Genomic DNA, 11626 nt, shown 5'->3' with positions numbered 1-11626 from the left:
ATTCTAAGCCAGTTTCTCAACCCAGCCCATCTGATATCAGTAACCACAACACATTCAAAGTCAATTAAAAGTCGCCTTTCTTGCCCGTTCCGATGCTCGCTTTGAACTTTGAAATGAGACCACTTGGACAACAGTAATGATAAATAATTGCAAATAGGGCATGTTTACAGAATTTAATGTCATTTTTATAGAGCACCTCTTATTTTAAGAAAAGATAGGCGAGACGATTTTTGAAACGAACTGCTAATTAAGCACACAATATTTAATATCTGTATTTTACCATTTTGATAAGGCATATTTCAGTACTCCAAAACACTTTTATTAGACTGCCAACATGCTTACAAGTAGTAAATCCAGGTTAGTGGATCATAATTAAACATAACTCTGTGGCAAACGCAGAGTTCAGCAGGCCATCAAGGAAGAAGTGACGTGCATTTCTGCAGTGTAAAGATGCACAAATCATTTTCTCCTTAATCTACAGTCACACAAAGCGCCAGGAAAATCTTTGGTGATGTTCTCAGATGATTCTGACGCTTATCACCCAGTTCCTCGTGATGTCCTCCACACCATCAACCCTCTGTCCTCCTCACAGTTTCTTCCTCAGCTTGCCTTTCTTATGGCCACCCCTTCCAAAACCTGACTTTTTAACTTCTCCGAGCCACTTTTTGTTCTTGGAGCGGAGCTTCCTCATCCCCCCGCCCTGCAGGAACTGGTGCTTCTGCTTTTTCTTGCGCTGCTTCATGATCTGATCCTTTGTTTTCAGCTCCGAGCGTGCTTTGTGGTCACCGGAGCTCTGTACGTTTGGACCTCGTCGGCCACGGCCGCGACCTGGGAGAGGCACGACACAACAAAGAGGTTGGAGGTTATAGCTCGCAAGGCTGGAAGAGGGACTTGAAGTATTTACCTTTAGAGTTGAGTTAAAACATGGTGGCTGATGGTCTATATTTAACAGGCAGACATGTTTGTGCTATTCATTTTGATGCCTTCCTACCTCTTGCTGGCTTCCTGCCTCCTCCGCCTGTTTCTCCATCTGATCCAGATCCTGTATCATCAATCTTGTATTTTTTCTTCCACTCCTCATAACTGACATGTTGTCAAGTGATACAACATCTTCACAGTACAGCTTATCATTGTCATAGGAGTAGAGAAGAGGGTCATTAAGAGCAGCACACAGAGAAGCTTTTTGTTGGAAGGATACAAGTTCTTCCTGTTCTTCTTGTTACTGATAACCTGACCGCTGTCTGTTTTGATCTTCTTCTTCTGGTCTTCTTTTCCCGTTTCTCTCACAAAACGCTTCCTCTTACGGTCCCTAAAAAAAGAAGGGGGAAAAAAAGACTTTAAATTATAGTTTGAAATGACCATTTGGTGGATACTGAGTCAAACATAGGGAAATTTGTACCATTTCATCATTTTCTTCTGCTGGTTAAGGCGATCGCCTTCATCTCCCATGAGATCAAGGACAGCTGAAGAGGCCTGCTGTTCAAAAGCACTGCCCTCTCCACCGAGACTCAACCTGTCGGCGCATAACACAGGACAAAACAGCATAAAACACAAAGCCATTCACATTTTTTAAAGAAACAGATGCAACAGTTTAATGCCTCACCCTCTCTCAGAGTCAAAGTCTTTAGGTCTGTAAGGGATATAATACTCTTCATCTTTGCCTGACTGCCTCTTTTTCTTGGTCTTTGGTCGCTCTTCGCCATCTTCCTGCTGACCTCTTCTTTTACCACCTACCACCTCTGAAAACACCCCCTGGTGGAAATAGAAAGAATTACATGGTACAAAGTGACAAAACATGATACAGAGATCCTACTATCTTCCTCTTCTAGTTTGTATACAACATCATCTACATCAAAACTGCACTTTATTTTGCTTCTTCTTCATCAGACAGCACAAACAACTTTCTCATTTTGACTCAAATATTGGTTTTGAATGAAAATGATGAAACAATCCTGGGTGTTTATTCAACTTGTGAGCAGGTTTTCTAATCCACGTACTATTATTATTGACACTAGCACATGTTCGTGCTGCTGGCAAACTAATACACTCAAGAACATATAGCAAAGCAAAAAAGTGAAAAGTAGGTCTTGCCTATATAAATAAACATATGACAGTTGTGAGACTTTGACATAGTAACATCTGCAGTAATATTTACACCTGTGATGACATCTCACTAGCATTAGCCTTATTTTGAAACCAAGATTGCTTACACAGAGTTTGTAATTGCAGAGAAATGCTCCATTTATTTTGGTCATTTCATTTTTGAGCTGGAAGCTCACCTTTTTTGTTATAGCCTTTAGATGAATAGAGAGTTTTTCAATTAAATACATATTCTTTAAATAATGTTCCCTCTTATAAAAAGTAGGATATTTAAAAAAAAAAAAAAAACTTCAACTGGAGGAGAAGTGTAGACAGATGGAAGCGCAAAATAAGAACCTGGAAGAAAGACAACAACGCCAGCCCGACATAACAATTATTAATGAGGGTTGGGGAATCAAGTTTGGACAAGCCCGAGAGCAGATTGTCTTCCTAATTAAGGAAAACAAGCAAAAGAGCGCGGAACTAAAGGAGATGTCCAACCAGCTTAAAGACAGCAAAGCTACTGTTGAGAAGACAGAATGGGATCTCCAATATATGGACCAAATGAATCGGCTGCTCCAAACAAACTTCGATGAAGCTGTGAAAAAAAATAAAGAAATCCTCCAACAGAAGGAAGAACAGGAGAAAAAGCAAAGAGACATGGAGCACAAACTCAAAGTCACGGAGGAAAAATACACAATGCTGAAAGTAAAGTTGGATGATACACGGCGCCACAATAAAGACCTTCTTCAAGAGAAAAAGCAACAGCAAGACAGATTGAAAGAAGAGAAACGCATTGTCGAAGACTTTGAGGGTAAAAATCTAAAACTGCAACAGTTTTGTAGTGAACTGAAGGACAAAACAAGTCAACTAGAAGGGGAAAAAGAAAAACTGGACAAACAATGCTCACATGCAGAAAAGGATGGATCAAATGGCGAGAAACAATTCCGAGATCACTAAGGGGATATTGTTGGAATACAACAACTTGAAGCGCAAACACACTGAAATGCAGGCGCAAAAGCAAGAACAAGACAACATACATGACGACCTGCAGCGTACGCTCCAAGATATCCACAGCAGAAATGAGGAGCTACAAGACATGTACAAAGAAGTACAACAGAGAAACGCAGACATGCACAAGGACAAGATAATGCAGGAGGAAACATCCAAAGAGCTCAAGGAAAAGCTTGAAGAAAAACAAGCAACATTGGAAGAGGTGGAGAAAACATGCAAGAAGCTTGAGAAACAAAACACAGAAACCATCGATGAGTTGAGAACCCTCATCCTGGAAAAAAAAGCTCTTGTAGAAAACTGCATGAAAAAGAAGAACAAACGCTTCCGCTGGCCCTGGAGGAGAGACTCTACTGCTTCCTCACCTGGTGTAGCCTCGTCTTGCTCCACCTCTGTTCACCTCCCCAACCAGTCCCGGCAGTTGACTGCCCCCTCCTGAGCCTGGTTCTGCCGGAGGTTTCTGCCCGTTTAAAGGCAGTTTTTCCTCCCCACTGTCGCCTAGTGCTTGCTCAGAGGGGATTGTTGGGGTTTTCGCTCCTCTACCTTGTTTCATTATTTACTTGTTAACGTTTTGTTCTTACTTCATTTTACCTTGTTTCATTATTTACTTGTTAACGTTTTGTTCTTACTTCATTTTACCTTGTTTCATTATTTACTTGTTAACGTTTTGTTCTTACTTCATTTTACCTTGTTTCATTATTTACTTGTTAACGTTTTGTTCTTACTTCATTTTACCTTGTTTCATTATTTACTTGTTAACGTTTTGTTCTTACTTCATTTTACCTTGTTTCATTATTTACTTGTTAACGTTTTGTTCTTACTTCATTTTACCTTGTTTCATTATTTACTTGTTAACGTTTTGTTCTTACTTCATTTTACCTTGTTTCATTATTTACTTGTTAACGTTTTGTTCTTACTTCATTTTACCTTGTTTCGTTATTTACTTGTTAACGTTTTGTTCTTACTTCATTTTACCTTGTTTCATTATTTACTTGTTAACGTTTTGTTCTTACTTCATTTTACCTTGTTTCGTTATTTACTTGTTAACGTTTTGTTCTTACTTCATTTTACCTTGTTTCATTATTTACTTGTTAACGTTTTGTTCTTACTTCATTTTACCTTGTTTCATTATTTACTTGTTAACGTTTTGTTCTTACTTCATTTTACCTTGTTTCATTATTTACTTGTTAACGTTTTGTTCTTACTTCATTTTACCTTGTTTCGTTATTTACTTGTTAACGTTTTGTTCTTACTTCATTTTACCTTGTTTCGTTATTTACTTGTTAACGTTTTGTTCTTACTTCATTTTACCTTGTTTTGTTATTTACTTGTTTAACTTTTTCTTTTTCAACTTATTTATAAAACAATAAACCAATTGAATTTATCCTTTGAGTATTTTTCATCTAATCTTTTCATCTATAACTTTTTCAAACATTCATATCTGTCGTTTATCTTCTTCTTGAAACCTCATAAATGGTGAAGGAAAAATCCTGGAACATGGTTTGAAACACTGAAATTGTTTCAGCTGAAACCGGCAAAGTCATACGTGTGTGTGTGTGTGTGTGTGTGTGTGTGTGTGTGTGTGTGTGTGTGTGTGTGTGTGTGTGTGTGTGTGTGTCACAGGTGACACGGTGTCACTGGTTAGGTCATCGTGTTTAGGCTCATTCACTCGAAAAATTATTTAGGCCAAATCTTTAAAACTGTATCATTGCATACACATTTTCAATTCATTTCAATCACACAAATGCAGAAATAATTATTTACAGTATCTTATCTGATTTATTTTGAGAATGCCATGCCTGATCATTTGCACCCACACCACCAAAAATGGGGGCAAAAGGGAGGAGATCGCATTTAATCGGTTATAACAATCAGAAATATAAGTGCTGCAGAAACCTCTGAATCTCAGCTATAAGCTCATGTAAACCATTTCTACAATCGCCAAACAAAGCGAAGTCACCAAACAGTTAAAAGAGCAGTTACGTCACCATGAATCTGTGGACAGGTAATATCCACACTTTAATTTATGATTTACTGGAGTTCAATGTGTGCTTAATCCTTAATGAAACTGATGTAAACCTGCAACTACAGCGATCCAGGGAAGAAAGAAAGAAGCAATACTTCACCCATGCTTACATTTAAATCACTCTCATCCTTTTCTGTGATGTCACAGTCAGCAGTAGTGGTGGCGTTGGTTGGCTGCTGCAGCCTGCTTTCTGCAGCTCGGTCTTCTCTCTGCTTGCTGAATTTGTCCACTAGCCGAGTGTCTTTAGAGCGTTTGGCCCGCATCACCTCACTGGCTGGTGTCTTACTACTGGAGTTGATTTCGAAGATGGTCTATTTCAGGAGACAATTATATGTTTCTTTGCTTACTAGAACACTTTTTACCAGAAAATGCAGCGCTGCGATGTGTCTGCATCAAACTCACCGCTTTGGATTTGTAGCTCTTGATGGCATCGACTATTTGAAGGCACTCCAGTTCCATTTTTTCCAGACCACACCCTGAAACAAATCAAATTGTCTTACTTAACTGCCATCAGTTCCTCACTACTCCTTTTGATTATTTTCATAATTTCTCTCTTCTTTTTATAGTTTATCCTCCTTTGAACTTACCAAGTACTGGATGGACACCCATGCTGGACACATCTGTGTTTTTAACCCGTCTGATGGACTCCGGCGAGGGGTTTGGCCGCGACTTGAGGTACTGCTTGTAGGCATTCTCTGAGACACGGAGCAGATTTTGCAGGTCCAGGGAGTTTTCGTGAGACGTGATCAGATGAGCACTTTCATCATCCAAGATCCTCTGAGGGACTCGACCAAACACACCTTCTGAATCTGGAGTACAAAAAAGAAATGCAGACATTTCAATACAGTGACAGATAAAAAGAGCACTAAATAAAGTTTATTAGCAACCTCAAATGTGTAGCACATCAGTTGAACAGTTCATCTGTCACTTTAAGACCTGACACGCATGCAGTAGAGTCTACCTTGTGTGTGTTCAGGTGAAGCAAACTGAACTGGTCGCCCTAGGAAGAGGTGGAGGTCATAGACATAAGGCATTTCATCAGGACAAATCAGACTATAGGCTGTGCCACTTCGGCCCGCTCGTCCCACACGCCCTGATGGGAAAAGACAGGGGGAAAATACACGTAATGCTGGCCTAATCATTTCAAATTAAAGAGGCTCAATCACTTTGTTTGTTCTGCATACAGCTGCTCACCAACTCTGTGCAAGAAAAGTTTGGCCTTGGAGGGGAAGTTGTAATTGATGACATTATCCAGCAGGGGGATGTCTATACCACGAGCAGCAACATCAGTCACCAGAAGCACCATGGCTTTCCGATGCACAAATTTCCCAATGTTGATCTTCCTGGCAGTCTGATCAAGGGCACTGTAGATGTAGGCACACTCTAAACCTTCTGACGACAGCAGCTGGACATCAGGGGGAAAAAAAGAAGTCAACTAAAGCTCTAGTTTTTAAAACAATATTTAACATTCTCACAAATTTAGGCTACACTGTTATCTTACCTCCTTTAGGTACTCCACATGGTGTTTGGTGGCAGCAAAGACCACTGTCTGTTCCTGAGGCTTCACTACGTTCCTCAGGAGGTGGAGCAGCAGAGCCGGCTTGTCATCCACACGCAGGTGGAAGAATGACAGCTGATGAAAGTTAGAAGAAATGAAAACATGCTCAAAGCCATGGAAACATCAGGTGACTGTAAGGACTTTTGCTTTGGGCTTTACATTTAAATCATTCAACATTTCTGGGAGAAGAATACAAAATGTTTGAATAGCAAGTGTCTAAAGACAGAGCAACAAGTAGAAAGACCAAGACACTGACACAGTAGCTGATTTAACATAAGTTAGCATATAGAGTAGATGCAATAATCTTGTACTGAGGTTGTAATAAGTAATGCAAAACCTTCCATCTAATTTTTCAGATTAAACAAAAGGTAAATAAAACAAAAGCAAATTCTGCCTTTTTACCTTGATCTGATCACTGAGCTTGGAATCCACATCCAAACGAATCAGTACAGGTTCTGTCAGGCCTGAGAAAAAAGTTTGTATACACCGGTGTGAATATAATTAGGTTTATTTGCCTTTAGATGCTAAAAAATATGGAAGCTAAGTTGAATGAATATGCTTTATGATGAGAAAATAAGCCAGAAAAAATTGATCTTCCGTTCAGGTTACGCCCACTTCTCGTTGTCAGCAGTTATTTCCCATAATCCCCTGAAGTCATTCACTCTCTATGGTCTCTGGTCACATGTCCCTCTCCAGTGAGGATCCAGGTAACAACTGTAGAGGTTTGTATAGAAAACGCCAACTTGTCTCCAAGCACTCACGAACTTACCAGCTGATCAACAGTAAAACCTGAAGAACGATACAAACTGGAAGTGGAAACCATTCACCTTCAAAGTTAAAGTTATGCCTCACCAATGTGGCTAACACATTTGAAAAAGGCACAGATAGTGTTGCCATTTCACAGTTTCACCGCTGCTTGTGGAGTAATTGGCAAGTGTTTGCAACCTACATGTAACCAATTTAACCCTGCAAACACCAGCAACCTCTAGCACCCACCAACTGGTAAGGGAATACACATTTTGTGCTACCAACCAGTGGTTGGCAGGTGTTCACCAACTGGTCTCTAGATCTGTGTGACTGGGACTCAAATGGATATGACTTTGAATGTGATTTTTGTAGTGAAAAGGTAACAAGTGTATATCGATAGATTCTGCTAACTTTCATTTCCCAAGAAAAAAAAGATGCTAGCTTTCATCTTTTCATGATTAACAAAAACTGAGGGAAGTGGGGCATGAGGGTGAGAGAAAGGCCAGAAGACAGTTAAAAACAGCAGCTATGGGAAAATATTAGAAGACAGTTTATGTATTTTCTCTAATATGCAAAAGATATCAGCTACATTCAGATGAAACAAATCAACTCTGTCTCTATCTATAATTTAGGCTGTTTACTTACAACACAGAGTTTCAATATTGTGACTTGGACTCAACTGAATTAAACCTAACAGAATAGAAATGAAACAGTTAATCTTACCAGCTCTGGCAAATTCCACCAACAGTTTAGGCAGGGTGGCAGAAAACAGCAGAGTCTGTCTGGTGTCTGGAAGTCTGCGGATGATCTCCTGAAGCTGCTCAGCAAAGCCCATTTCGAACAACCTGATTCAGGAAAACATTTCAGAATTCAATTTGGAAAATTAGAACAATAAATAAAAAACAAAACAAAACAAACAAAAAAAACATGAAAAATGCAATTTCTCACCTGTCAGCCTCGTCAAACACCACATACTCCACACTGTGCAACTTCAGGTTCATCTCCATGACAACGTGCATAAGACGACCAGGGGTACCGATGATACTGAAGGGGGAGAATGGAGCTTAGCATTTCAGCATAAAAATCCATAAAATCCTATGTACCCTTTTTCTTAAGTTATCATGTGACTTTCAAAAAACTTGACCTCTGAATTCTAACCTTAAGGTCAAGATCAGTGGGATTTGATACCTATTTGCAGTAGACACAACTATGGTATCAATTTGAAACTTCTACATGTCTTTGTTATCATATTCATTAACTTAGGTCTCCACGTTGGGGGGTTGGTGGGGGGTTAAATAAATAAATATATAAAAGCACTCACATGTCAGGGTTTTCATGGAGAGCAGCAAACTGATCTTCCATCCTGAAAAACAGCAGAGGCATTCACATTAATAGACGACATCAAAGAGCAACAAGAAGAACAAAGTAACAAGACAGCTAAGTAGTCACGCACCTGTCTCCACCAAGGATCAAAGCAGTCTTGAGACCGGTGAATTTTCCCAGCTGCGAGACCCCGATAGAGAAAGGAAAACAGGTAGTACATTAATGACACGCCTAAAGATGTAGTTAACGGCTTTATTTCACACTTTTCACCTGCAAGACCTACATGAACGGTAATTTCCACTCACCTCTTTCGTGAACTTCATGGTCTGTAGGGCCAACTCTCTGGTGGGGGTCAGAATGAGGGCCCTGGCTCCTGTTTGGGCCTGAGGGGCCTTTAGCTTCTCAAACATGGGAATCAGGAAGGCAGCAGTCTTACCGCTGCCAGTCCGAGCCATGGCTACAACATCTTTTCCATCCAAAATTACAGGTATAGTCTGAAGTGGTGAAAAGAAGGATGTAATAAGTCACATATTTACATCACAGTGTAACATGACACATAATCTCGAAGCAGCACCAACAAACCTTTCTTTGGATGGGAGTAGGAATTTTGTAACCCTTCTTCATGACGCCTTTAAAAACAGGGTAACTGAGACCTGAAATCAGACATCAGACAGGTCATCTAGCTTTGTTTCAGCTCAAATGGACACATCCAAGTAGGCAGATAGTGGAAAACCTACCCATAGACTGAAACCCTCCAGATTTCTTTTTCTTCTTGTTTTGAGCTCTGACCAGCTCCCTGGTGTCTGGCTCCACATCTGACAAGCACTCTGATGCTGCAGGGAAGCGCGGCAGTTTCCGCCCCGGCTGTGAGACAAATAAAGAAACACGAGCACTACTTCTTAGCAAGATGAAACCTTCAAGACGTCTAAAAACCTGATCAAAACGTTATACAGTGAAAGATTTCAATATTCCTTATACTGAGAATGAATTAATAAAAATCTTAAGTGAGGGGGTCTCATTTTAGGGTCAAGGGTTGTTGCTGTGATGTAAGAGTGGGAGACCTACATCTCTGGTGCAGCAAAACGCTAAATATCCACAGATGCCACTTTGTTATTTACAAATTTTTACCATTTCAAAACCTGCTGATCTACTACACAACCATCTCTAGGGTTTACGGAGAATGATGCAAAAAAAACGAGGAAATATCCAGTGAGTGGCAGTTCTCTTGGTAAAAATGCCTTGTTAATGCCAGAGGAGAATGGCCAGACGACTTGGATCTGAAGGTAACAGCAAAATTGTACCTAAATAACCACTGGGTACAGTTAATGTATGCACAAGAGCATCTCTGACAAATATTATGGACAAAAATATCTGGAGAAATTAGGGCAACATTTTCAATTAGTTTAACCTTTTTCTTATTCTAGAGACTAGTTTTTCATTCTACTTTCAGGGTTTAGTTTAGTTTACAACTAGAGCAGAATGAAACAAACTGTTTTTGCAATGGTACTAACAAATAATTCAGAGTATATGAGAAGAAACTGTTAAAGGATTTTTCAGGGGGCATCCGGATTTGAACCGGAGACCTCTTGATCTGCAGTCAAATGCTCTACCACTGAGCTATACCCCCACTGCCTTCTACTGGCTCAGCAAAACCATGAGTAGCTGACAGAGCTGCGGGCTCAAAACAGCGACATTAGACATCGATGAGTCGCGCAGATCGACGATCGCATGATTAAGAAACTCGAGAGGACGCGTAAGAAGCTTTTAATAATTTAAAACTTACCGAATCATCGTCTTTAATTTCAACAGCCAGCTCGAAGTCTCCGTCAGAGTCGGTCTCCGGCTCTCTGTTGGCTGTGTGTCTCTTCTTCTTCGTCAGCTTCTTCTTTCTCTGAGCCATCCTGTCACTTTAGTGTCCTTTCAGCCCGCGGCAGGAAATTTGTTTTTCTCTACAGATTTCTGTATTATTGAAATGGCATCAAGTTTTCAAAACACCCCATCAAAAAACACAGCACGCAGACATGTTGAAAACACGTGTGAGCTTCTTTTTCTTCTTCTACCTCCAAGTGCTGTCGTGTCGCTTGAAACTCAACGCTGCCCCCTACTGCCAGGGAGTGTTACAAGCTACAACAATATTTCATTTACATGCAGGATTTAAAGACTGTTTCTTTGAATAAATCTGTGATTACGTTTCTTAAATTTCTAGAATTAATTTGTTCACTCACCCTAAAAGTTTTTAAAGAAAGCACTGATATAGTTTAAAATCTGAAAGCTTTTAAAGATTAATCTGAATGCTGGTGTGCAGATTTTGAGCTCTTTGGGTTAATCTTTATATGCCTGCACCCAAGATGTCACATTATGTTTTTTTATATATCTTGCCGGACTATTTAAATTCTGTTAAAAGCAGCACAACATTTGCCACTTGGCCTCTCACAGTGGTGGGGTAACATTCATTTCTTAATGTATTCATCTATTTTAATCAGTGTATTGTACAAATGGAATCAAACAGGAACGCTGCTTTTCATTTCTTTTTGATACGAAGCATCCTCACCCATTTGCCCTATTGTTTTAGTGTTTCTATATACATATAAAAGCTGGCACAGATGTCTCATTGCTGAGTCATAGTTTGAATCTCTACGATGTATTATTCACAGTCACAGACAGTTCCCGTATCTTGCAGCTCCAGTGTATCCAGACAAATTCACATTAAGATCACTAAGGTTGCACATTTTCGCAAATATAATCTCTCTTATCTGACTGATAAAAAAATCAAAGTAACAAAGCTGTGTTCTTTTTTTCTTTTTTCTTTTCCTTGGTGCTGGGTATAGCTTAGCCCCAGGAAACAACTAAAGAGATAAAAATATTCTTCAAGCATGCAAAAG

At 39.7% G+C, this 11626-nt stretch overlaps 1 protein-coding gene and 1 non-coding gene across 2 annotated transcripts; both read right to left on the bottom strand.

Moving 5' to 3' along the window:
• Positions 1 to 297: 297 nt before the first annotated feature.
• On the bottom strand, positions 298 to 10809 carry ddx54 (DEAD (Asp-Glu-Ala-Asp) box polypeptide 54). Its single transcript, XM_084935256.1, has 20 exons — positions 10528 to 10809; positions 9482 to 9608; positions 9327 to 9397; positions 9050 to 9238; positions 8875 to 8924; positions 8743 to 8784; positions 8370 to 8465; positions 8145 to 8266; positions 7077 to 7138; positions 6618 to 6749; positions 6311 to 6521; positions 6078 to 6209; positions 5704 to 5925; positions 5519 to 5592; positions 5227 to 5427; positions 1604 to 1752; positions 1400 to 1513; positions 1199 to 1309; positions 992 to 1083; positions 298 to 828 (listed from the first exon to the last, which is right to left on the bottom strand). Exons 1-20 carry the CDS (start codon positions 10642 to 10644, stop codon positions 587 to 589), a joined length of 2556 nt encoding a protein of 851 aa, XP_084791382.1. The 5' UTR covers positions 10645 to 10809; the 3' UTR covers positions 298 to 586.
• Positions 10300 to 10371, bottom strand: trnac-gca (transfer RNA cysteine (anticodon GCA)). The gene has a single exon. It is a non-coding gene; the product is annotated as a tRNA-Cys (tRNA).
• Positions 10810 to 11626: the final 817 nt, after the last annotated feature.

This window comes from Perissodus microlepis, chromosome 7 (genome assembly GCF_051167445.1).
Source record: "Perissodus microlepis isolate ML-2025 ecotype Zambia chromosome 7, ASM5116744v1, whole genome shotgun sequence".
NCBI lineage: Eukaryota > Metazoa > Chordata > Actinopteri > Cichliformes > Cichlidae > Perissodus > Perissodus microlepis.
The sequence above is the reverse complement of the archived record's forward strand: the minus strand, read 5'-3'. Positions and strand labels throughout refer to the sequence as shown.

Coding starts and splice junctions, on each gene's coding strand:
- ddx54 (XM_084935256.1), bottom strand. CDS start 10,644: ATGGCTCAGAGAAAGAAGAAGCTGACGAAGAAGAAGAGACACACAGCC. Junction 8,785..8,874: donor TTGATCCTTGGTGGAGACAG/GTGCGTGACTAC, acceptor GCTGTTTTTCAG/GATGGAAGATCAGTTTGCTG. Junction 8,267..8,369: donor GTGTTTGACGAGGCTGACAG/GTGAGAAATTGC, acceptor TTCCTGAATCAG/GTTGTTCGAAATGGGCTTTG.